This window comes from Apteryx mantelli, chromosome 13, assembly GCF_036417845.1.
Source record: "Apteryx mantelli isolate bAptMan1 chromosome 13, bAptMan1.hap1, whole genome shotgun sequence".
In the NCBI taxonomy this organism is placed as follows: Eukaryota; Metazoa; Chordata; class Aves; order Apterygiformes; family Apterygidae; genus Apteryx; species Apteryx mantelli.
Window position 1 is genome coordinate 15,974,469 of NC_089990.1, and position 27,308 is coordinate 16,001,776.

At 38.3% G+C, this 27,308-nt stretch overlaps 1 protein-coding gene across 2 annotated transcripts in view; it reads left to right on the top strand.

Moving 5' to 3' along the window:
• Positions 1 to 27,308, top strand: part of AFF2 (ALF transcription elongation factor 2) — a 337,074-nt gene that overhangs the window by 73,903 nt on the left and 235,863 nt on the right. For both annotated transcript variants that reach the window (XM_067304178.1, XM_067304179.1), the window contains exons 2-3: positions 12,760 to 12,880; positions 18,785 to 19,675. In XM_067304178.1, coding sequence (XP_067160279.1) covers positions 12,760 to 12,880; positions 18,785 to 19,675 — 1,012 coding nt within the window. The remainder of the gene's footprint in view (positions 1 to 12,759; positions 12,881 to 18,784; positions 19,676 to 27,308) is intronic.

Sequence of the window (27,308 nt, forward strand, 5' to 3'; positions counted from 1 at the left end):
GCCAAGGCCAGATGACCTCCTCGGAGCTGCAATCGTTAATTTAAATTTTTAAATCATCAAAATAAGGAAAAGTGGGTGTGAGATGCGGCTTTACAGGCACAGTCACAGGGCTTGCAGCTACTGCCATGGAAATTGCAGCGAGGGCTGTGATGGGAGGCGCCTGCAGCCTCCGTCTTGGCCACGTTGGGCCCCCCGGTCCGCGGAGCAGAGCTGCCTTTGCGCACGGGTTCAACCTGTGCGTGGGCTGTGGCTACCGGGGGCACAGAAAAGAGAAAAGCATTCGTGTTAGGTTGGGTTTATTTGCTGGTGCGTTGTCTGGCGTGGGCATTTTTGGCCGCAGAAGGCCAGGCAGAACTGTCAAGGCCCCTGGTTTTTATCTTTCAGTCTTGTCGTAGCCATAGGTGGGTGTAATGTGGCTATAAAACCCACTCTGCAGGATTGTTTGCTTGAACAGATGTTACATTGGGTTTAGAGCTGTAATTATTCTTTATTTATGTCTGGTTGCTTGAAACTGACATTTAAAGAATGACAGGTCCTCTGGATAATACTCAGGTTTTTTATTTTTTTTGAATCACATACAGTATGTTAAGTTAATGTGAGGAGAAGAATAATCCGCGTTCTAAAAATCAGAGAATCCATCCTAGAGCAACAGTATTATACATGTTCTTTTTAGACTTTCAGTGTAGCAATGCAAGACTTTCAAGTGGAAAATTGTTAATTTACTATAATGAATTGAAACGTGAAAAAACAAATATTTAGTTAATTGCCTCATAAATCTGTCTGTTACTATCAGTGGAATTAAATTGATAAACAGTTCTTTAAAATTAATTTCCACATAGCAATGTGCAGATTTTATTTTATTTTATTCAAACCCCATTAGGTATTTGTATGAAAGAAAACATAAATTTGTATTTCTGTCACATTAAAGAGCGTGTGTAACAAAACACACATTTCCTACCACGGATACTGAGGTTTTAATACACTTGGCATAATGAGGAGAGCTAAACGCTAGTTATTTTCAGAGAGGATACCACGTTCCTTTTGAAAAGTCAAAGTACCTCATACATCTATGATTGTATCATGTCGCTTTACTGTCAGTGCAGTTCAGCTAGCAGTGCTTCTGCTCGTGGGAGCAGAGGATCACGGACATGGTGCTCTGAAGTCACATGAGGTTTTGGGCTCATCGGCAGTGTTGCAAGTGCACCCAAAAGCCGAGGGGAAGGTGCACTCTTTCAAGAGGACAGTTGAGCTGCCTGTCTTGGTGCTTGTTTGTGGTCCTTGCCAGGAAGGAAGTCCTACTGAGAGGAGGAGGAGTAGTTGGTCAGTATTTTATGTTACTGGATCCAGCCTGTCTCTGGAGTCGCAGCGTTTCCAGTCTCAGGCCTGCTGCGGTAGCACTTGTGGGTGCTTGGTATGAAGGGACCTGGAAACCTGAATGCTGTCGTATTTTAATCACCTAATGACATTATGCCCTGTGCAGTATCAGTTTTTCAAAGTAAGTGGGGCACTACACAAAACTCAGTCATTTGATATGCTCCATCCTTCCAGCAAATGTAATAAGAACATCCTTGCAGACCTCTTCCTGTGACGTTCAGTAGGAGAAAACTTGCCTTTGCTGTGTGTGACACAGTGGTCTGCAAACTTGCCTGAAGATCATTCCTTCTTGCTATATGGTGTTGTTTGATATACTTAAAATTCAACTCGATGGTTGTCATTTCAGAGTTTAGTAATGGATAAACGATTGCAAGTTAGAGCTGGTCTCATGATGAAGATAACATCTGAGAGTGAGGACTCCTCAATTTTCTTCCCACAATCATCTCTTACTTGCATCTTGAATGACCTTAGTCAACCTATTTGAACTTTCATTCCTTCACCTGTTTTGCTTGAAATCAGTAGTTACTCCTTCCCACGGGCATAGTCAGGCATAACTTGCTCCAATTTGTGAAGATCTTTGAGATCCTCAAAAAAGAAGCCAGCTAGAGGGACAAAGTATTAGTGGCAACAATGACCTATAAGACTTCAGAGGAAGGAAATTGCAAACACATTTTCATTTAGCTTTAATAATACTTTAATAATCAAAAGAAGAAATGCAATGTTTAATATTTAAACAAAATTACATTCACTTTCTTCTCATGTTAAGTGAGTATTAAAGCAGGATGGAAGCTAGTTTACATATTTTTACAGTAGACTTTTTTGTTATTAAATAATGAAATGTTCTAGAGAATTGGCCAGCTTCCAACAAATATGAGTCAACTTACTAACATTGTATTTTAATATTTGCATGTTACATAGTATAATATTTCTATTAGACAAATGGTTGATGGTAGGAATTTAAAATAGGATGCACTTTTATTGAATAACACATTGTCTTCATGTTATGAAAATAAGTAATATTATTTAGCTGCTGATTGACAGGAGCAGGGACAAAATACTTATACAAAGGATTTGGAGTGTAAATGACTATTATTCAGGATGCAATAATCCATGTGTCTAGTCTTGAAAATCCGTGATACGGTAAGTGTGATGGGATATGTATCTGAGACTCTCCGATACCGAAGAGAGCAGGAGCTTGCTGCCCAGCTGCCTGTAACAAATGTAGGTGCTCAAAAGAGATGAATCCTCATATCGCTTGTCCAATAAAATGCAAACAATCGTGTTAAATCAATCAAGTTTTCAGACCTGTATCCATGGTAAAATTAGTTTGGGATAAAGCGATGCTTCTCATATAAGCTGTAAAACTCCTTGCCACAGGATATTCTGTTTGAAAGCATTCTTGGGAGAAAAAAACTTTTAGGGCTGTTAAATAAAAAGATAACAATGTCTTTGTACTTAACATGTGGCTTCACGAGCTAAAATTTTCTCAAGGCTGGGACAGTATTGTGGAAAGCGCTCTGCTCTGCTCTCAGAGGCTCTACTGGGTGTTTGCTATTGGCCATTGCCAGAGGCGGGATGGGTTAAATGGAGTTTTGGTCTTATATTCGTCTGAGGATTTGACCTTAAGTGGCCATATTTTCTTCACTGTTATATTTCTGCCATTCATGAAATCAGTTATCCAGGTGAGACATTCGCAATGTAATTGGGGAAACAGATGCAGCTTCTGTTGGGCTCTGGAAACTGCAGTATCACACTCGCCTTAGAGTCAAATAATTTCAGACTTGGGGTTGTAGTTTTGGTCAGTCTAAATGAGATTGTGTTGTAATTTTGGTCTATCTAAAGAAGAGAGGTTATTTTACAGTTTTTTTTTAAAGTGATCATTTTTAGCTTTCGGATCCCAGGGCAAATTTCAGACTTTTGTGTCAGTATCACCTACATAACATATCCCTAATGGTGCAAGGTTTCCACGCTGAGATAAATTTAAGGGTTTGGGTTTTTTAGGGAGCATGATACATTTGCTTTACTTTTTGTGGGTGATACAAGCTCTGTGGTCTACTCCCAGATAAGTGCATGTGTCAGTGTTTTGCGTGAAATAGAGACAAATGTGATTATTCCCAGTCACGTGGCTGGTATACCATGTGTACAATCTACAGAATTGCTAAAACAAATACAAATTCTCATTAGGTCAAAGTGATAATGGCCTGTGGGGTAGATTGGGTGTCTTGTTTGCTTTTGGAAGAGATTCTGGAATTTCATTTGCATTTGTCAAACAGGAAATCTGTGCAATCAATATCTGATGTAAATTATGACCATAGAATTTTGCATGTAACTGTTGGGTCTGGCATGTACTGGTTAACACTTAAGACTTTTAAGCTTCATGCGGTGAATAAGGAATTTCTGTTAGCATGAAGAATATAACATAAAAGCACATTTGTTCCAGTAAGTCGCTACTGCTTAGAGATGGCTGTGCTGTGAGTCCTGGTTGTTTTGTCATTATTAAGTGGCAAGGTCCCATCCAGCTCTCATTGAATTCACTGGGAAAATTGCCAGTAGCATCAGCTGTAGTTGAACTGTGCCCTTAGAGAGGATGTAAACCTCACTACCGCTAATGAACTTTGTGCTGCTTTGATTAAATTATTTTGTCATACTTTATACTTGGTTTGTAAATGAGGAATAAGCATTGTATGCTTGCTGAAGAGACGGACGATATTTGTTATAGATTAACTTCCTCAGCAGAAGCTGATGATGATGGTAATCCACTGTCCTGTTGACTCTATATCTACTTAGGAAAAGTAACTGCAAATTATTTATTATTCTTTCCTATGCTGTGTATAACAGACACTTTATTGCTGTGAGGCTTTTTCAGGTTTAGTGGAAGAAGGCTAAAAATTTGGAATTTGAAAGGTTCTAGGTTCTTTCCAAGTTAATGGCCATTAAGTCTTATGAAGCCACAAAATTGTTATATCTCCTGCAATTTGCTAGTGCCTGTGAGATGGACAATATATTTTATAGCAGCATTGAGAAGGGAATGCATGTTTACTTGAATTTGAAATGAGAGAAACTTGCGTTTATTTGATCATCTCTTTCCTTTCCAGTAGATATTACTACAATAAATGAGGCAATTATGTAGGGTTTCAACTGAGAGAAGAATAATTTATTAGAAGATAATTTCTCTAGCCAAACAGTATCCTAAATAACAATAAATTAAATTATATTAGGCTTACAGCACTATTTGTCTGTGTATTTGGGTCTCTGGATCAATGTGTATCTGTGCGCTCTAAAGAAAGGCCTGTGTGCACTTCTCCTTCCATCTAAAACTGATGAATGAAATAGTCACCCTACCGAATTCTTAATTTTCCTGTGGTGGTGTTCTTCAGCACATGTTACCTTTAAGAACATGTGGTTAAAGAGCTGCACAGTGTGTGCATATATGCTCAAGGGAGTAGAGGTGCCTGTTAGTAAATGAGCGCGTTTATTAGAGCAGTAGGAGTAGTGCAGAAGTACTACTGTGATAAAATACTCCAGCAGTTGGGTCTGCTGATTCATCTGTCTCCAAAAGGATGTGTTAATGATTGTTTTGTAATGTTTTTTAAAAGATAGATTTATTTCTGTTAGCTGTCTACTGCACTTCATTGCCAATACTTCAAGAAAATATCAGTAAAATGTGGCGACTCCCTTTTTATTCCATCAAATAATTGCAATGCATTAGGAATAATATTTGTACAAATATCCTCTTTGTAACATTACCATGCCATGTTTACTGTTGATGTGTATAAAAAATGATACACAACATGCAACTAAATGCAACTGGTATTTATCTGTAATATATTAAGACAAAGAATGTTGTTGATGGGCATATGAAGTATGATGGTAGCTAGGAAGCCATTAGGAAGTATTCTCTGAAGTATGTCTGAATTATAGTGTATACTTGGCTAAGGCTTAATGGCTTTGTTGCTCTTAGTGAATTTTGAAGAAACTTCAAATCCCAGAAGAGATCAACAGAATTAAAAAAAAAAAAAAGTGTAAAAATGAAACTGTCATACTCTGTTAAACTCGTGAGGGCAATGAAATTCAGAATTTAGGTTGAACTGCCCTCCCTGTCCAACCTCCTTACAGTAATCAGGGTCCCTTTACAGTCACAGCACATTACCCATCTAATAGAGCTTCCCAGTTCAGATCCTGGGTCCTGCAAGTAATTCATTTGGTGCCAAAAATGCTCATAAATTTTGCATTTATGAAAGTTTGCTATGGTTTATCAGTGGGTTAGTGTAAACCATAACTAAAATATTGGACTGTTTCTGGGAAGCTGATATCAGTGCTCTTAAGGTGCATTCATTTATTAAAAGGGAAAACAAAAAAGATGACGACAAAACCAAAAAAGCCATAATGTTATCTTAATTAAATTCATTGACCTATCAGATGTTCACTCTCTTAAAAATATAGTATGTTGGGAAGCTATTTTGTGACTAATTTTCTAATGACTATTTGACTTTTACTGTGTTTTCACAGATTTTTTTATTATAACCATTTTTCTCTTCAGTTTTCTTTTTTCTTAAGGTATTTTTCAGTTTTGTCTTTGTTTCCCATACCACAAATTTGAACTGGCAAGAGGTTTGTAATAGGACTCCAAAACATACCTTGAACACACATTGTTAACCAAATTACAATCACCGATGTCATTTACACGTGTTGCCTTTCAAAGGATGAATGTGTTCTTTTAATTTGCTTTTTAAATATCCATAACAGTGTCCTCAAGCATTTTAATAAAACAGAAACAGTTAATTATTGCCGAATAAGAGTATCCAAATATAGTGGTCTGCAGCTTGCATATAAGTATTTCTGACAGCACTTCTATCTTGCAGAGAAAATTGTGTAAATTGCTAGTTATTATCATTTTTAATAAATAAGTCTTATCTTGACTCTCTTTCTCTTTTTTTCCACCCTCTGCAATACTGTTCAACAACCATACTTTCAGTGGGACCATTTCTATTACAGAGTGATTGAGCTCTGATTTACACATCAATTACCCAACTTCATGGAGATTTTCATGCTCCCCTAGCTGACATCAATGAAGCATAACTGCGTAAGCACTTTATTTCATCCCAGTTTTTGATAACTCAGACTGATAACTAATCGTATCGAAAGACAATGTGCTATGATACAGGAAACAATAAATGCTCCCCTTTGAAACCTCATCTGTTCTTTATACGCTTACTATTCAGGAGCTTATCTCTGCCATCCATTCCCCAGAATCTGTTCCTTCCAAATTCATGTTGAGGAAAGATTTGGGGCTACATAACACCAAAAAGAGCAGAAATTGAGTGAAAATAGTGTTTTCTAGGTACTTTGTGTGGGGGGGGAGGGAAAACAGCTAAAAGGAATGAAGAATGTGTCAAATATAAGCCAAACCCTTAGCCTTCTAGCTTAAATTTCCATAAATTGCCTAGGGGTCTCTTGGGTGTTATTTTGTTCAGAGACTTTAATCTTCTGTATTCTCTATCAAACAAGCTACAGGAATGGCATTGTTTTTAATGCAAATTGTTAAGATATTTGGCTCATACGGTTAGATAACCAATGACCATCTCAAGTGTTTCTGTACAGAACTGTTGAACATCAAAGACAGAATATTCTATATTTTAAAATAAATCATTTATCTTGAAGTGCAGTGATAGCTATATTCAGTGTTAGATACTTTCAGTAACTATTCATGCTATGAAGAACACAACATTGAAGTAAATGTTTAAATATGAAAGATAGTGAGAAGTTTTAAAGTTTTATTGATTAGCGTATTTTATTGTGGCCTGACTGGTCTCTGTTAAGTAGAAAAATTACCAGGACAAAGAAGCAAGGGCAATGGTGATTAACAGATAAAGAGGAATTTTGCTATTTTAAGTGTTATATGGCTCATGATGTTTATCAGTAAGTGAGACAAAGACTTCAGATGGTGAAGTAAGATATGTTATGTTAAAAAATGGTTTTGCTTAAAGACCAGATTTTGAAATCTCCTCATTTACTAAATATATTTTAGGAATTGCAATAAAATTTAAGACCTGAGGCTGATTTTTTTTTTTTTTTTTTTTTTTCTCCTTTGGAATAAATGTAAGGAAATATCAGAGTGTATACCAGGAGAATCTGAACTGACCAAAGAAAGCCTGTTCTCCTTTCCTTGTATAATATGGTGGTATTCTGGTTTTACATGAAATCAGTGGATTTATGGTAAGATAAATCTGGAGTAATGTAGAGGCGGATTGCTAATGTAATGTATTTGTTAGAATTTATCCTTGTGTGTAGTCTGTCACTACTGTAAAGCCTCTCCAGCTTTTTTTATTGATTCTTTCCCTATTGGGCTTTTGTTGTTTTGACTGAATCAACAAAGCAGTATTTTGTTCTCATTCATGATTTTTCTGCAACATTAGACATTTGATGATTTTTTCCTCTTCTCCTTTTTCTTCATGTCACAGTGACTACTCCTTCAGACTTGTCTGCTCTGACTTCTTACTTCTGTTCCTTCTCCTGTCTGTCTTTCAGGCCCTTGTCTGCCTTTCCTAGTTTTCCACTCTTCAGGAGACTACTGCTGTGGCTTTACTTACCACATCTTTGAAGATAAAGCTCAAATACTAGGTCTCAGCCTTTAGCTATTGGTCTTATCTTATTTTTTCAGCTTTCTCTCGAACTCTTCCTTCTAACCTCTTGCTCTGTTGCAATCTGTCCAAAAGGGTTTTTTCATTTCCCCCCAGATCTTTTGTACCACACTCTCTTGCTTTCACCACAGATGGTTGCACTGCCCTTTCCCATGCCAGAATTTTTATTCCACCTTCTGGTTCTCCCTTTTGTAGTCAGAACACGTCCAATTTCCTTCCCTTATCACCAGATCCACATCTTTAGCGTCCAGTCCCCAAACCTGTATTCCTGCCTGTCATCCTTTGCCGGGACACTGCAGCCTGCCCCTCTCAGCCAGCTCCTCGGGAGGTCCTGAGCGCTACCCCAGCTCTTGCTGGGCTGCAGCCGGGCCACAGGGCTGTCGCTCCACGGCCCTCCCTGACACTACAAATCCAAACTGGCTGAGCACCCTGCTGCCACGGTGTGGGGTCTCACCCTGGCCCTCGCGGTGCCCGTAGCTGAGGAGCATGGCAAATGGATCCACGCCGCCCTGTTATTTGAAATGCATGTGCAGCCTGTCCTGGTGTCAAACGTACCCAAAGAGCAATAGTTATTGCTACCATTCTGTCACGCCGTATCCAACAAACTGGTGATTTTTAGGTATCCGTGGGTCTCATGTACTTGTAAGATTCTTACCACTCACCATTCTTGCTATTCCCTGATTTATGTACAGACTGCCCCCTTCTAATTTAATTATTAATCTAATAAGTGGTAACAAAACAATAAAACTCACGTATTTGAACTACATTGTTACTTAATAGGGAACTGGCCCTCTCAGATACAATGAGTATCGTGGCCTGCAGCTGTCAAATTTTCCTCTAAATCTCTTCATTAAATGTTTTCAGAAGTCTATGTATGTGATTTCCCATCCTCACGGCTTTAAAGGAGTCCTGAAGTATTTCTTGTACTAATGAGACAGACTGAACTCTGGTGTTCCTCATGGTATCCAACTATAGTTTTCACTGGCACCTTCACCACTAGTCACATATCCATATTTCACAGAACATTAGTTAAGCTTAATATTAAACATGACTGCCAGAGATTGCTTTGCGGCTGCATTAAGAGTTTCTGGAGAGCATCCCAGTAGGTTCTCAGTGCACTAAGATCTAATCAGGGTCCCCCTTCAGATTACAAGGAATCCAAAGAAGTTGTTATCCTAATCTGTGTATGATCTTAGAACACCTGACTCTCTGTAGCCACAATCAGTGCAGCATCAACATTTCCACAGCAAAAGTGCATTTGCAGAGAAATCAGCAAAGTAATTGACCTGACCTGATGAGCAACCACTTCCTTTTGAGTAGACATTTGTACGCTTAAGGCTTCAATGTAACTGTGTGAGTGAAAAGTTCAAAATGAACCATTAATTTGTTTTGTTCCCACAAGAACAAAATGAGACCAAGCTTGGGAACAGTGTGGAGGTAGCTATTCACTTAGGCCTTTGCTTGTGTCGTAAAATGGGCGCTCACAGTTTGATAGTCTGTAAACATCACTGGGGTCCAGGGCATGAGGTGCACATCTGTGCTTGTCTCTTGGGTGTATGGAGTGTACATCTTTCTTAAAGATGCCCACTAAAAGAGAAATACTTCAGTACATTGTGTTGAGAAATACTGTGTTTTTAACCTTTGCTGTTAACATTGTAAATACTGTCTTAGTTTAAGTTAATGTATTTTAAAGTGATTATGCTATTGTGAATTACTGCTGTTTTCATTGATTTTGAATTTGTAGTTTTGTAATGTGTCATAAAACATATCTAAAGAGTCTTGGAGCCTTTGCCACTTTTCCTCAGATAGGATGAGGCATAACACCTCCACTCCAAAGTAGTTAGGGAACCAACCCTAAATATGTTGCATACTTAAGACCAGAGCCAGCTTTTAGATAACAAAGTGTTGGAATCTCATGTTGCGGGTGAAGTCCATTCCAGGCTGAAATCAGTGGCCAGATTCAGTTTGCTTTGAATGGGCCCAGGATTTCACCCTGAACCTCTGGGCCAGGGTTGCTGTTGTAAGGCTGCAAAATGCAGCTCTTATCTTCAGCAAAAATTCTTTCTGAAGTGAATGCTGTCAGTGCATGAGATGGGACTGTTCCCATAAGAAAAGATTACTCATGCAGGATATAAAATCCTGCTTACAGTAGATGCATTAACTTGAGTGACCCTATTGGAGTCAAGATTGAGCTCAAAACTTCATAGTGATCAGATCTTGAAGCAAGAATTGCAACCTGTAAGTCAAGGTGCCAAAGGAGCCACTGGAAAGTTCTCCCATGAGAAGGCTAAACACAGCGTGTTCCCATTGCTCCTGGACTGGATTATGCCCCTGGCATAGTCCTGAGCAAGGACAGGCAGTGAAAAATACACCAAAGACAGCATTTTGCTTCAGGAGAGATTTTCCTAAGGCAATTTCCCTTATTCAGTGGGAGGCTGTGGCAATAAAGTATTACGATCCCTTACCAGTGGTAGTCTGTGATGTTCCTGGGCTCAACCAGCCTCTTCTCCAGAATGCTTTTGGGCAGAGATGGAGTCAGCCTTGTTCTCATCTACACGTATCATCCTGGGAAACAGTTGGTACTCACTTAGTCCCATATCTGTGAATTTTAATCTTGATGTAGAGACATGAAAGGAAGGGGGGCTTATGTTCCCCTTTTTACCTTTCAGTGGGTAGTTTGTAGTTTGCAGTATTGTAGTAGCAGCGTGTGATCGCATATAGTATGGAGAAGTGACCTTGGCTTGTAACAACAGTTTCTCTTCCCTCTCCCTCAGGAAACCAGTAAATACTGCTATTGCTTCTGCAAAAATACCAAGGATTATTGTAGTAATGTTCTGGGGCTCAATGCTGGTGAATGAATGTGAGCCAGTGATGTCACTACATCAAGAAGTGCTATAAATAAAAAATATTTCAGCCTTCCAACCTGTAAAAGGAAAATGTGGATGGAAATCATTTTGCTCAGCCTATGTAGGTGGCTTTACATTCTGTTTATGAGCTGTACTCAAGCCTTGTTCAATCCAAGCGTGAATGATCTTGAATTGCTTAAACCAATTATTAATTCATATTTTTGATTTAGGGATTTCACTGTGGCATTAGTCTTTCTTTTTTTCTTTCCCTCCCTGTATGAAAACAAGTATGTGAGTCTAAGGATACATGGAATCATCAGGAAGCAGACATATGCTTTCCTGTGGTCTCTGCAGGGCTTGCAGGTTCAAACACAACCTGCCTCAATCATAAGAACTTTAATTGAGTAGATAAAGAGGTCCTCATAATTATAAACTGCAGTAGGTATAACAAGAGGCTAAATACATAGCTGTGGTTTTAATTAGCTGGTGCTTCAAATTAGTAATTGTGGTTTCACTCAGAAATCAGTGACTTTATACACTGTTAAAGCCTCATCACTGTGTAGTTCATTCCTCATTATATCTCTCCGTGTGAAGCTTTCAATACAACATCATGCTGAGCTAAAAAGGCAAAAGTTGTAGATATTTGGTTATCTTCCAAGTGCAGTGGAGCTCTATGGAGATTTAATTCATTCTCGCCAGAGAGATGAGAATTAACTGTTCTTTGTTACGTCTGTATGCCTGTATATATGTATGTATACATATAGGGTGTGCATGGATGTGTGTGTTTATGTCTAGAATCTATCAGGGAGATACTGTTTGCAACAGATAACATCAGTGCGTATACTAAATCTGCTATTCAAGTTGTCGTCTGGAATTTGGTAGCTAATTAGCTGACACAAATTAGAGCCAAAAGCCTCATAACAAATCAAATATGGGTTGAAAGCACAGAAGTGTCCCTTAATGCTTGTCACACGAGGGGTTGTCAGTGCAAGTTGAAGCATGTATCTTTCACTTTCCTCTTTCCCTTTTTTTACTCCTTCAGGGTTTTAATTATATCTTTTCCCTCAGAGGAGCAGGAGGTAGTTTGCAAAGCCAAGAGACCAAAGTACTTCAGTGCTGCTCAGGAGAGAAGTGAATGTGATCTCTCAGCTTGTCATCTCGGTCTGGCAGGTGCACAAAGCAAACTGACACAGAGATACCTGACATCTTGCCATCGCTGCTCTGAGGCGATAGATCCGCTGCTGTTTGTTTGCGTGTAGAATTACCTGCCACCAGAGTCAACTAACCTAAAGTCCCTTCTGGGAGACTGCTACAAAACACTTTTTAAAACACCCCTGACACCCACAATGAAACCTTACATAAATTTTAACAAGTGTGCGGGACAGCATTAGGTGTTGGAAGTCACGCTAGGCTGACGCGCAGCATTGGGATGGATGTAGACAAGTGTTACGCAGTTAAACGGGTTTGGAGATGGTGCTGCGCTCCCTTGGCTCCAGCTTGGCTTTCTCCGCACAGAGACGTTCCTTGCGGGTGCATGTGTGTGGTGTGTACGCGGGTGTGCACGCGATCGTGTATTATGCCCGCAGATATGTGTATTATGTTCACACAAACACATCAAAATCTATTTTATTCTTCTGCGTAATGCTCTGTTAATTTGAAAAGAATGTTTCTGTCTGTTTTCATTTTCAAGTGTACTGACATTACCCACTTTCATATAGTATTATGATTGCAAATTTACATTTGGGAAAATTACCCAGTGTTTTTTTCTTTCTTGCGGAATTGTACTTGAGAGTTGCATAGTTTCTGATGTTTTTCTTCTGTTATTGATAGTAATGAATATGTAACTAAATTATGGAAAAAATAATGTATTGTCTTTTTTGTCCGTTTCTCTTCTTCAGTCACTATGAACAAGACCGGAGTGCACTTAAGCGGAAAGAATGGGAGAGAAGAAATCAAGAAGTCCAGCAAGATGAAGATCTCTTTGCTTCAGGTTTTAACCTATTTGGGGAACCCTACAAGGTAAATTGAAGCGAGATGCTTTACATTTTCAGAACATCTTTTATCTGAATGTGTTTTACAAACATAAATTAAGGTTCATGTCACCTCTGAGAAATGAAAGTACCGCATCTGCCTTGGTACTCGCACTCTTGGATCCACCAACCTTCCAAACCAGCATATTGCAGCAGAGGCAAGTTGAATACTCTGCTCAGTGTTGCATGCTGGCCGTGGCAGAATCAGGAATTTTCCTTGGAGTCCAATTCAAGATTTCTTCCTCTAAACATGCAGCAAAGTGTCTCAATAAAAGTATGTGCAGCTGATATCTCTACAAGTGGGGTCATACCTACAAAACTAGCACTTAGTCCTTTTATCTTTAAGCAAAAAATATGCCTGAGTTGTTAAAACCAAAATCTCCTCTATAAATAATGAGTCCATAAGCTTTCTTTTGCAATCATAACCATCCAAAGAAGTCTTCAGGGAAAGTGTCTGAATCTTTGGGGAGCATATCAAGGCTATGAAAGGGACTTATGACAAGACTTATTCTCTCTAAGGAGCTTTACTGCCTGAGATTTTCATCACCAAGGGATGTCCCCCTTTATGATTTCTGCTGCTTTGATTTTCAGTAAGACATTCCCTGAAGAATTCATCAGAATGCAAATTTCCATATCTCTTTCTCCTCCCAATCAGTGACATCCATTGAAAGGCCACCACTTCATCTTTCCATTTTACGTTGTTAGCAGCTGGAGGGAGGATGAGGGCTCTTTGAAAATCACCAGAACAGGAGGAGGAAAGACCGGCATCATTATAAAACGGTTGCTAATAATTATGGACTGGGAGACTTATTCAGTCAAATAAGGACTATGCAGTAGGAGAGTTTGTGGGGTTTTTTTGTTTTGTTTTTACAAAATCTAATCAATGCACTTTTTTGCATTGGTCCATGTTTTACCACCTTTATTCATAGTAAATAATAATTTACAATGAACTGATTTTGTTGAGACTTCTTGCCGGTCATGTGAACATTCTAGTTCATGCGAGTGGTCATCAGGATTTCAGTGGGTAGACTAATAAGCAAATTTGTGCAAAACTATGGGTCAGGAACTAGGGCCCCCCCATCTACTGTACCATAAGAATGATAATATCTAGTTTTACACCTGTTAAGCATATATGTATTTGCACTAATAAACGAAGCGCATAATACATATGGTCAAAAACTGAATGGACAACAATCAAAATATTATCCTGGTAATTGTCCTGAGAGAATTAAATTTTTTAAAGAATATCACATTACTGCTTTCCACCTGCTTGCCAGAGGAATTTGTGAAAACTACATCTATGGTATTGAGCAAAACTTGAGGTATTACTATCCTAAAAGGACATTGTAATTATAAATTGCGAAAGATATAAATTAAGAGGAAAATTGCATGCAAAAATAAGTTACAACTGTTTTAAAAGTACAAAATGAAGAGAACCAAAGCTGAATATGAAAGGTAGGTTTTGCATCCATTTTACACTATGGAGCAAAAAAGGACAATGTTGTAGACTGATATTTCCTTTATTAGTTCTGTATTGCTAGGAACAGAAAAGAGCTGAATCTGACTCTTAATGGATACAGAGTGATTTGTATTCTTAAGCAAGTACAAAACCAAACTCAGGGTTTTACTCATGTTTATTCTAGAATAAAATAAAGAGGCTGTGAGGTGAGGATAAATGTATTGCATGTTCAGTTTGAAACCCTTTTCCATTTCAAGCTGTTCTGGGCGAGTGAGATTCGAGACCTGGTGCACACAACCAGCGACACCCATCTGGTTACTCTTGGTGGGAGCAGACAACATAAACTGCTGCCCAGCAAGGTCAAGTGGCATGGCCTGCAATGGGCACGAGGTTCACGTCCTCGGCCGAGCTATCTCGGATAAGAGGCGTCCACTGGAGAGATGGCCAGTAGGTTTCTGAAAGACCTGGGGATGGGAGGTAAGATAGAGTACATGGAACAGCACAGGGAAAGCTGGGAATGTGAAGTCTCAAGAATTAGAAAACATCTTTTTCCCCTTCTTTGATTCCCAGACTTAGTATTCTTATTTGCTTATCATGCCTTCCCCATTTGCTTCTACAGTACCCGGGAAAGGGACAGTTGGTGCAGGGAGTGCTGCCACTGCTGTTTTGCAGTTTTGGAGACTCGACAACTTGCAGCTGCTATAAGGCTGGTCTAAAATTGGGGACATTTAAGTTTGGTTTTAGGAAGGTGAGCTAGTAAGAAGAAGAGCCCAAATAAATGAAACGGCTCTTTCCTTCCTCACACGGATCTTACCACCACTTGTGTATCACAAGATGTGTGGTCTGACTGTTTGCCCTTCTCGTGTATACATCTCAATCTATGATCTCTTTGTGAGGATTTTCCTGGGAGAAACTGCAATTTTATTAATCAACTGTTGATATCTTTTAATGTTTTGAATTAGTAAAGAGTTTCAGAGATAGTGAGTTTCTTAGAGAAAATGGTAGGAATAGTTCTGTTACTTTTTCAAAGTTACTTTTTCAAAGATCTGCCTTAGAAGAGTTCAACTTGAGAAATACAGCCCAATAGGCAGCATTTCCATTGCAGAATCTTTGGAGAATTTTATTATTTATTACTTTCTTTTTTTTTCAAGCTTAGCATTAAAAAAAACCTCAGTTTCTCATCCAGGGAGGTTAGTTTAACTGCAAAGCATGAGAAAGTGAATGAATAATGAAACCTCAAGTTTCATACAAATTTTCACAAAACCCTTGTAAATTGGGCCTATAAGTTTGAGTGCATTAGTTCTTTTCTTTGTAAAACTATAATGCAATAGCTAGCTAGCAAATTAGCCTTCCAATAGGATTCCATTACAGATCTTTTTTGAAAGCAATAGAAGCAAATGTAGGAAGGTGTACATTTCCTAAATTAACAAGAGCCTGGAATGAGGGGGAAGGCTGCTAGCCATGAGTCACAAACCAGACATATAATTTATGCCTTGAAATACTCAGAAAATGCATTTCCTTGATAGCGGCAGAGTTGTGATTCAACGTACTGTTCAGAAAATAAGGTGTACAGAGGTTTCCTTTGAGAAATCAGCCAATTATCCAGAATATGAAGGTAGAAATTGTCCCCAATCTGAAAGTAACAAAGAACAACCAGAAATTATGACCAAATTTCATATTTATTTTGCTGGCCAATGCTCTGCTTCTCACGAGAGCCCTGGATTTGTTGAGGAAAAAAAAAGTTACGCTTTATGCCTTAAACCCTGGGGTTTGCACCGCACAACGCCACGTTGAGTCACTCAGGTTATATGATGTGCAAATCTGGTCTTAGTTGTGTGTGTTCTAGTTTTATTTCACTGTAAGACAAATTACCATTCACATTTACTATGTCTTTGCAATCTGGTCCAAAACCCATTGAAGACAGTAATAATATTTCCATTGACTTCAATAACAATTGGATCAGAGCTTTAGTGCACTTAAAACAGGCTAAGAATGTCCAAATTAATTATCTCCATGCTTTTCAGAAAATATATTTTTATTAGTGCTCCCAGAAAACGACTACAAATAATAATGCATTGTATTTATGTAGTGTCTTTCGTCCCCAGGATGTGAAAATGTTGCATGAAACATATTAAGCAAAATGATATTTATCACTGTGTGACATGTAAAAGAAAATAATTTAAGAAAATCAGATGCTTCCAACACGGAAATGATTGAAAAACTCTACATTCAAATTAAAATAGTGGTTCCCTCTATGAGGTGCTAGGCAAGAACCCTTTAAAGTGTTGCAGAGTAATAATATGTTTTCAGTACTTTTTTTTTTTTCTTTTTCCTTTTACTTTCTGGACACTAAGCTAAATGTACACTGGAAACGTAGCTAAACCAGAGGGCAAAGTTAGTGGCCAGGCGTTTCCAGATGCTTGGCTGTTTCCCATGGGCCATCCCATGAAGGGTTAAACTGTTTGGTGGGGAAGGAGGAAACAGAACAAGTATGTGAGTGTTTAGAGCTTGCATCGTAATTCCTGCTGGGCCCTTAAGCACAATGGAATCTCCTTGTTTTAAATTTGGGGGTTGAACAGAGAGCCTGGTTTTGGCTGCTGCCCAAATGGCTCATTGTGCAACTCAGTTGAAGGAGACTGCTCATATACAAAGAGCTTATTCTTGGCTTAGCTAGAATATAATTTTTGCCACTAAAATGACCAACCTAGGGACTTAGTGAATAAAAGTGATTCGTGGTCTTCCACAACTGGGATTATTAACTGTGTCAGTTAGGAGCACTGGCAAAATGTATATAGAGGAGAACAACATTGAACAGTTAATTTTTAAATCACTGCCTCAGCACAGTGGTAATATACCTTACAATCCCTGAGAATGAGCAAAAGGAAATTTGCATTTATTATCTTCTTTTTCAACATTTTATACAGCACGAGAAGTGCTAAGGAAAAAATCTTTGTGCAATATTCTTCTCATCTCTTGACTAGTTCAGCAGTGAGTAAAATAACCACGTATTTCAAGAGGAATCCACACATGGATTTTTTTTTGTCACTCACACTTTTGCTTAACATTTGAGGAAAATGGGCTCAGTGGCATGGTAGGATCCCTGGTCAAGGAATGAGGTCCCAAGAGTGGGACTCTCTCTAACCAACCACTAGTTCATAGTGCTGCCTTTGCCCATCTTCACGCCCTGGTGTTTAGGTCTCTTTGGCCTGTGGCACTACTTGCTGTATTGAATGAGAAACCAAACATGAAATGAAGCATATTTGGCTAAATCTGAAGTGTCACTGTATACGATCTTACGTATACGGCAGTTACAGACTTTTAATTCCAGGCTGTAGAAGTTAAACGTCTGCTTGAACAGGAACTATATTTTTGTTTTGTTTTTATCCTTTCAGTCTTGTAAAGTAATAAGCCTGGAGAATAGGATGCTTTAGTGCTGTGCTGGTCATTTCTATAGAATATAAAGGTCAGTAAGAAGACTCATACGTTGGTTCTCTGTGGGGTAACTTAGAAAAAGAAGAGGGAGGAAGTTAGCTGCATATTAATTATAGCTTCCAGCTTATTTGCCTAGCTTTTTACAAGTGAAAAGGAAAAGAAAAAAAAACACTTTATGATTCAGAAGGAAAATTATAATAGCAGTGAAACACAGATGAGTCAGTATTTATTTAATAATTACTGGAATTCAAGGAAGAGCATGATTCACAAATACAACAAGCCCTTAGACAACAGAAGAATTCTCATACTTAAGAATGTGGCAGTCATCTCTATTTATACTCTTCTATAAGAAAATATTTTTGAATGATCTTTTTATTTGAAGCTACTATAACATTTCAGTGGCTAGAAGCATTTGTTTTTCTAGATTCAGATGGTAGGTATCTTGGGTCAAACTAAACTCTCTACAGAAAAGTAATTGAAATTGCACCAGAAAAGAGTTTGGCCTCATATGTTTACTACAGACTGCCCTGCTTCGATTTATGGTAGAACTATGGGTCAAGGGGGTGATAGAGCAATAACATACTTGAGTAAAATGTGCAATTGCAATTCAAATGCTCAATAACCAGTAACTGTACATTCATGTTTCATGAGATATGAAATGTACAAGCCCAACTTATCTGACATAAAGACAGACTATTTTGCTCATAACATCCATAACTGATGTAATTTAAACATTTCTCTGAGAGCATATTTAAGAAAATGGGAAGCAGTATACAAGCGTTACTCATGCAAGCCTGTTTCAAGACATTCTTTGAACACAGTTATTGATAGGTTTTTCTTACATAACATATGCAAGATGTAATTGAAATTAAATTAAATGTCAGCATGACACCATTAAACAGCTAACATTTGCCATCTTCTAAGACAACTATTTCAAGCAGTAACTTCTCAATCAGGAATTTACTCACTTTTTTTTTTTTTTTTTTTTTTTTGATATTTTAGACAAGTAAAGGTGATGCCCTTGCAAACCGTGTCCAAAACACACTGGGGAACTACGATGAGATGAAGGACTTGTTAACCAACCATTCCAACCAGAGCCACCTTGTAGGAATCCCAAAGAATTCTGTCCCACAAACTCCCATTGATAAAAATGAACAGAACTTTTTCCCAGAACAAAGAAACAGGATGATCCCATCTCATCAGCTCAGTGGCCACTCGTCCACATCGATGCCTCCCCCCTCTTCATTGTCATCTAGTTCTACTTTGCTACACAGTCACCAGAGCAGCAGGAAGTCCAGGACAGACTGGTCTCGTGGTGGTCACAACTCTAATGGGGCTCAGCCAAGCCAATCCAGCAGTCAACAGAACAGGACAAAGCATAGCTCCTCTCACGACCAGCCACAGGGCAGATATGAAGACCTCTATAGTTGTCAGAGTGAGCAGCATAAAGGTGGAGGAACTGAGGAAGCAAATTCTATGGCAGCATCTTCACATTCGAGGAGGCACACTCATTCAAAGTCAACAACTGGAGAACATACTTACAAAGAAAACAGTCATTCAAAGTCGCCAACAGAGCTTGAGTTTGTAGGTCATGGTCCTGGATCTCCACTTCCTTCCACATCTTTGTTATCTGCAAACAACGGTCTTTCGACCCAGAATTTCCCACCAGGACTTCACTGTAAAACTAGCATGGTCCAGCAAAAGCCTACAGCTTATGTCAGGCCTATGGATGGTCAGGACCAGGTCCCCAATGACTCACCTGAACTCAAGCCTCCAATAGAAATTGAGAGTGGATATGGAAATCAGTCCTTTGGAACACTGTTGGAAGGAAAAGTGAACACACCTAGTTCGAAGAATAAAGTACCAAAGCTTAACATTCCTCCTGTTAGTGAAGTAAGTAGTTTAAATTATCTTCTTTCTCATACCTCTTGACTATTTCATGCATCAAATATTTGTCCATGCAAATATGCAGGTCCATTTCCTGGAATTAGGGTCTGAAACATTCTTTTTTTTTTTTTTTTCCTAGAATATGCACGATTAAATTTACTTTTGGCAAAGTTTTGTGATAGTCCCAGTAAGCAACATTAATTGAAGTTTTAAAATCACAGTTTGGAATACTAACTTTGCTTGTTTCCCATTAATATTAAAAGGTTAAATCTCTGTTGGATATAGTACATTTAAACTAGCTAGAATTCTGAATAGAGAACTCTAATATCTGAGTTCATCTGCAGTTTTCAGATTTTGCATAATCAGTTAGGAGCTAGTTTGATATAAAGCACACTGTTTTAAACTTTTTAAGGAAAAATGAAAGTGCCCAAATGTCAGTGGTATAAAACAGTTCTACCAGTAACAGGTTTAATTGCAGAATTTGCTGAATTCCCATTGCTTTAATGGAATTAATGTGGCTTAAGTTCTGAGTAATGCTTATGAAAATGTGTCCCATTAAAGCTTTTATGCATTTTGAAGAGCTCTTAATGTTGGGATCCAGTCCCAATCTCTGCTACCAACAGTTTAAGCTGTTGAATTTTGTATTGCTGGTCATTACAGTAGTCCTGTGAGGAATATTTTATTTGGTTCATATTCTTGTCCACTTCAAGCACAGATGTATTATACGGGTACCAGTTGAACTATTTATACTCTGTATACTTTTTCTCCTATTTTGAGTTTCTCTAAAGCAGTAACCATTGCAAGGTAGGTTTACAGTGTACATATGAGTAGAATTGCAATATGCGTTTTTCATAGCTTTCTGTTTCCCCCAAAATATTTCCCTGCTTGGTAATATTTTTATACTAGGAATGAGAAGTGATGCATTCTTAAACCACTTTATTGCAAAAGGTCAGCTTTTTCTATTGGAATAATTGTTTCAGGCCAATAATTTGTTTGACTATTTAAAAACTTGATGTTATTTATTAACATTCCAGGCAGCAACAAAGACTGATGTGTTTTGCAGTAGAGCTTGGAATAATTTTCTGGGAACTGCATCTGAAAACAGTAAAAGGCCTATTTATATCAAGTGGAAGCTGAGGGTTGCTTGCAGATGGTGTTTTATTAGAAAATGTATTTGTTAATAAATGTAGCTTTGTACAGGATTACTTTACAGATGTTTCTGTTTATTTTTACCTTAGGTTAAAAATCTGCTGATATAGATGGCTTCATAGTCTTTTGCGATTTGTCGCTAGCATTGTTTGGCAAGTAAATAATTGCGTGTAAAGGAAATAATGATGTTGCAAAAGCAAATACACTTATTCACTTTTGCCGTCTATTAACACAATGAGTCAATAGATGCACTTTAAAGTGCAGCATTAATATGAAGCATTTTTTTGTAATAGAATGTGCCTTTTACAACTTAAATCAACTATTAAAAGTACTTTTTTCTTTCCCTTTCCCCCCCTCTCTCCTTCCCTTTCCCTCCCCCCCTCTCTCCTTCCCTTTCCCTCCCCCCCTCTCCCCTTCCCTTTCCCTCCCCCCCTCTCCCCTTCCCTTTCCCTCCCCCCCTCTCTCTTTCTTGGGTAAAATCGTGGTACTGTTGAAGTCAAGGAAGCTCTTACTACTGATTTTGGGGAGCAGTATTTCACCCACAAGGTTTTTGAAGAAAAAAAACTAAGAACCTCTGATGTGAACTGTTGTTTTTGTAAAGTTTGCTAGGCCAGCAGATGAAAAATTACATTGTGAATTTGTGACATAGCTGCTTCAGCTTTTATCCTGTGTAGTGAAAAGTACAGATGTATAATTAATTTCATTTATGATCAGATAAATGATAAACTCTAGTCACTTTAGCAATGACTGCAGATAATAATCTTAAAATAGCCTCTGTGCTACAAAAGTGAACAATGATTTGGAGAAGGAAATAAAACCCAGAGTTGTGTTGAGGTGAAGAATAACTTTCCAGTGTGATGTAGAATGTGTGACAAGGACCAGACTGATGGATTTTTTTACAGGCAAATCTCCTCCTGATTTTAGAGGATTGGATTTTTTTTCTCCTGTGTCAGGACCGTGAACTTTGGCCCTCTGTGTTTTTCCACAGATGTGTATCCTGAATTTGATTTACCCTGCGTTCAGCAATAAAACTCCTTCCAATCCAACGTTATAGATAACTGGTTTAGTTTAAGCTTAATCAGAACTGACAGTGCACACCTGTGAAACCCATAACCTTTTCGGAATGACTGCAGTGAGTGGCTCTGTTGTAATCTTTATACAATTGATGTGGAGGCTTATGATCCTTCGGTGGTGCTTATCAATTTATGAACCTTCCCTAGCCACCTCCAGCCGTAGTGATCTGCTTGAAACAATTTTGCTCCTGCTCCCCGGGTTTCCATCCTAACACCGTTCCAGGTGGTGGTGGTGGTGGTGGTGTTCTTCAAACTAGCAGTAGGAAAGTTGCTTTTTGGTGCATTTCTCTGTCATTAGTTCGGTAGCTCCTGTGCATCTCTGAGTCCATTTTTCAAGCTAAATGTGCACATCAAGATTGCAAATCAAATTTTTTTCAGAGAATTTTCTCTAAATTTTGCATGCTCTCAAGATGAAGAATTCTGTGGAGAAATAAAATTTGTAGGTGAAGTTCATGGCCTAATGGCATCTATAAGATGTGCAAAGGTGGGAAAGCAAAAGACAATTTTCAGTACCAAGGGGGGTGGCTGGGTGGGGAAATAAGTGACCAAATATTTGAACAAGCAGATTTAAAGGATGAGTTCAGACTGATGTGGAAATATTGTCCCATTTATCATGGCTTAATGGAATAGGATGTTGAGTGCCCTGGAAGCATTCTGCCATGTGTGAGGAAGTGATCAATTTTATAACATAATTTGTGTCACTTGAGGTGTTGCTCTAAGAATCTTTGCTTGTTGGCGGGACCCAATTCTGCCCTTGGAAATGCCCATCCATCTTCCAGCTTCTCTGCAATGGACAAGGTTGTTAATGCCTTGCTGCTGGCATGCCTCCACTCTGCAATGGATTGTGGTTTAGTGATTTCTGAGCTTGTAAAGATTCATGGTAAGTTCACACAGACTTACCCAGCTGGGTCGAGATACAGTGGTGGCAGCAGTTATGCACCCAAGTAATAATCCTTGCCACTCAGTGGATGCTGCTCTGTGATGTCTGGGTCTTGCCCAACGTGCACAGAGCTAATTCAGAGCTGTCTGCGCCACGCACCAATGTTCCTGGTCCAGAAATAGCAATGGCAGAGCTATGTCCTTTAAGGATTTCTCTGTAATTGCTTGATCCTTTAGATTTCTTTTTCCTTCCTACTTCATTTTACTTATTGGTACTGTTTTCCAATTGTTAAGGTAAAAAATCTTAATGCATTGGTGCCTTGAGGTAAAATGCAATGTAACCACTAGCACCCAGGCTTGCCAGTCTCTCAGATTCAGAAATTATGAAGCAGACCTTTCAAAACTGGGAGACCAAAAGGCTATCATATGACTGTAGGGTTCATTTCTACAAAATGAACCAGATATCACGAGACAGTTGATAACAGTGGCCCTGGAGCTGAAACATAAAATTGTCAGAAAACCTCAAACCATAAACTTTATTTCCTGTTTCTTCCTTATTAAGTCTTGTCTCTTTATTCTATATTTAAATAAATATATATATTTTTTGAGCTTGCATTTAACATTTGGTAAATAGTGGCAAGCCTGGGACATCACAAAAGAGCTTTTGTGTTATATAGAATTCCATCTACTTAAATTATATGACAGCATATGATTGTTACTTACCACTCAGAGAATTGCATTGTTAAATCCCATGCATTTCTTTGAAAAAGTAGAGGTTAGAGTCCACAATAACAGCTGATCCGCTCTCTGCTGTATTAAAATCCAGAATCTTGATACACTTGTGTATATTTAAACCTTTAGGAATCAGATGCTTACAAATTATTTAAAAATGACTAGCTCAGCAGGAGATAGCTGAAAGAAAGCGTGTACATTTCAGATTGGACTTGAACACAAATTACTGAGTGTACAGAATAAAGCAAGGGGTTTTAAGGTCTGTGGGAACATCAGAAGATACGTTCCTGGAAAACCTTATGCACAGTTCCCCAGAACAATGCATGGATTTCCAATACGTGTTTAGAGACAGGAAATGAAGGGCAATTGAGATAATGTTTGATTCTCAAGGCAGAGTTTTTAAATCTCACTGCACAATTGGCTTCACTTTCCTGCAAAGTAGCAAGTGATCATATACTAAATTTTCCCCAACATACAAAGCTAGGAACCAGTCCAAAAGGCCTACAAAATCTATGTCACCACCCACTTAAATAATAAAAAATGGAGACCTTCTATTTTCACTTTACTTCTAGGAAAATATTTTGACGGGTTCAGTATACTACAAAGTGATAAGCTTCTGTTATGTGTTTCAAATCATTCTGTTATCGCTGCATGTATTGATTAGCTTAGTACTTTCTGAGCTAGCTATAAAATAGGCTGCTCTCTTTCTGCATTAAAGAGTAAGAAAAATTGACAGGTAGATAACCATATTGATTGAACCCAAATAGTAAATGCAAGAGGCTTATATATGACTTATAAAACTCTTTATAGGAACCAAAGTCAGTTTAATATCTTTTTTTTTAATTAAATGGAAAGTAGATGTCTTTAATTAACCATCCCCACACCCTTTTGATATACATTCTACTCTAGTTGCCAACTATAGTGCATTACCATGGTTGTGGGCAAATCACTTTTTCAAATGCAAGCTTTATCCCTCCCCTAGACTTTGAGCTCTCAAGAAGAATGGACTGAATCAAGCATTAAGCTGAAATCCCTTTGCTTGGTTCATATTTCAAAAGTCTGAGGCCAAAAACAAACCCAAAGAGCAGTATTTCTTGCAGTATTACAGGTTACAGCCATGTGTTTTTCATTTGTAAATACTGTGAGAAGTAATGTTCTTGTGATACTTCTAAATGAAGACCATATGACACCACTCGACTGAAGACCTCTTATTGTGGCCTTTCTAAGGCTACTGTCCGAGTGCTTGGACAATTGCAAGCAAGGCTATTTTGCATGGGTAGCAAAAGGACAGCCTGCCTATTGCCAATTGAACGTGCTAAGATAATTATGCATATTTAGGGCCTGATTTTGAACCACTGTGATGAATGGGAATTTTGCATTTGACTTCAGTGTCTGCAGAATAGGGCCCATAAAATTAAAGTCGGTTGAATAGGTATGGGTAAAAGAACTGACCGCATGTATTTGGTTCGGGGAAAGAAGGTTTAGTTAGCTTTTTTTCACATTGTGAGTTTGTTAGTGTGTTGTTGTTGTTGTTTTAAGCTAATCCTACTGTTTTCTTGCTAGGAGGAAGAAGAAATCTCAGTGAAATTAAAGAATACCTCTTTTTGTGAAATGACAGTCTCATGGTGCCTTGAAAAGTGATTTTCTAACCTTTCTAAGATTCCTCAATATCAAAGTAAATGCTGCTTATAAATGAATAGTTATTGGTCCAACTTAAACGTGAGAAACAGTGTTATTCAAATGATCTTATATGAAATGTCACAAAATGAAATGACCTCAAAGACTTTGGGTGGAGAAGTGGTAGAATTTGTTTTGCTTGAGCAAAGCTGAGAAGCATCATCTAGTGGCTGCAGAGGGGCTACAGAGTGTTTTCATAGCTCTGCCATAGACTCAGTGCATGTCCCAATCACTTTGTTGGTACTTCTGAAACTCCTTTTGGGGACAAAAGCCGATTTAATTTGTTGAGGGTTTTCAATTGAATGGAAGGCAGAAATCTTTAATCAATCCTTTCCCTCCTTTTGATGTATGGTTGTCTGTATTTCAGTGCTTCTGACTAGGAAAAAGGGATATAATAGTTACTTTCCACCTTTAGAGGGTTTTTTTTCAGATCTCTGGTGGAAAAGCATTGCGTAAGTATACATTATTATGGCTGCTTTTCCATAACTCAAACTATCTTTTCTACTTCCTCCCATTAAATTAAGAAAAACATAACAAGCCATGTAGAAAAAGAGTTAAGTGTTGTGATAGCTTTCTTTGTGTTGACTAGTAATGTATTCTTTGAATACATTGAAGTTGGTAGAGCTGATTTTTCAGCATCTATTTCCATCCATCTGGCATGCAAATCCGTAAGGAGTGGTGACACTCTGCATAGTGGTCAGTGGTCCTTCTAGGACCAGCCCAGCAGGTTTAACCAGATCAAAACCTTTATACTATCTGTTAATGCTTTTGTGGAACATGACTAGCTTTAATAAATATATTGTGTCTGTGAGTTTTAAAACCAAGGGATAAAAGAACGCTCATATAAGAAAAGATTAGATTGCATTTTCAGATATTTGAATTTTTTATGATGTATGTTTTCCCTCTGGGCTGTGATCGGTCCTCAGGTGAACCCTTGTGCTTCTTGCTTAGGAAAACAGAATCAGCACATATTTGGATATCAATGTTTGGCCTTCTGTGTGAAAGAATGAATGGAAATTTGTAAAGTTTACCACATGCTATGTTAAATATTATTTTATCTGACTCAAACCTTTAAGAGTAACACACAGCTAGTTTGAAAGAAGCTACTGTACACATCCACTGCCCTTTTGAGTCATGACTTTTGGGTATTTTTTCCACATATTGTTATGTTCCTTTCTTTGTAGAGAACACAGGAATTAAAGTTTTAAATAGTCTGAGAACACAAAAGTTGCATGTTTTTTAAAGTTCAGACACGCATTTTTGCATGGGTAATGACAGCTGTTGGGAATCATTGCTGGGACTGAACACAGGAATTGTCAGGACAATTTCTGCTCCTTGAACAGAGGAGTGGCTCTTGCTAGTAGCTGTAATAGGCTTTCTTCCAAGGTGAAGTGAACTTCTATTCATTAAATGAATATGATATTGAATGATATGAATATGAAAACATATTCAATACATACCTGTTAAATGCATAAAAAGAAACATAAAGAAAATACAAGAAAAGCAGTGGGCATAAATATAGAAAAGAAAGTTCTAAGCCCAATGAAAATGCTAGTTAAGTAGAAAATAGGACTTTGCTTTATCTGGTAAGTGTAGATGAGTAAGAAACAACTGGAATGCTCCCTTACAAATGCCCAGAATCTGGGCAGCCAAACGGTGCAGACTGTGTGGTTAGATATTGTAGAGGTAAGAGGAAACCAAACAGATACCACTGCTTCAGGTGCTGTGAGAGTGCTGGAGATGCAGACAGTGAAAGATAAAGGAGGAGGGATAGCACCATATATTGTCAAGATGAGCGAAGATTTACAAAGAATATTGCAACAACTAAATGTTATGAAAAAGGGAGGAGTAGGGAAAGAAGAAGAAAGGTTACTATGCAACAGAGACGTAGCAGATGCAGAGGAGGTGTAGGCATGGTCTGAACGTACAGGGAACATTTTGCTTCATTTTTCAGTAAGGACATGTTAACCATGAGGCAGCATGGACGATGGAAATGAGGGCAGGGAAACTGGAGTTTCCCTAGGTGGGGGAGGAACTAGAGTGCTCAGGGCAGTAGTCTTTCCAGTGGGAGGAGCACAAGCTGAAGTACTTAACTGCTCTTAAGCTCATCAAACTCCGTCTTGTGAAAA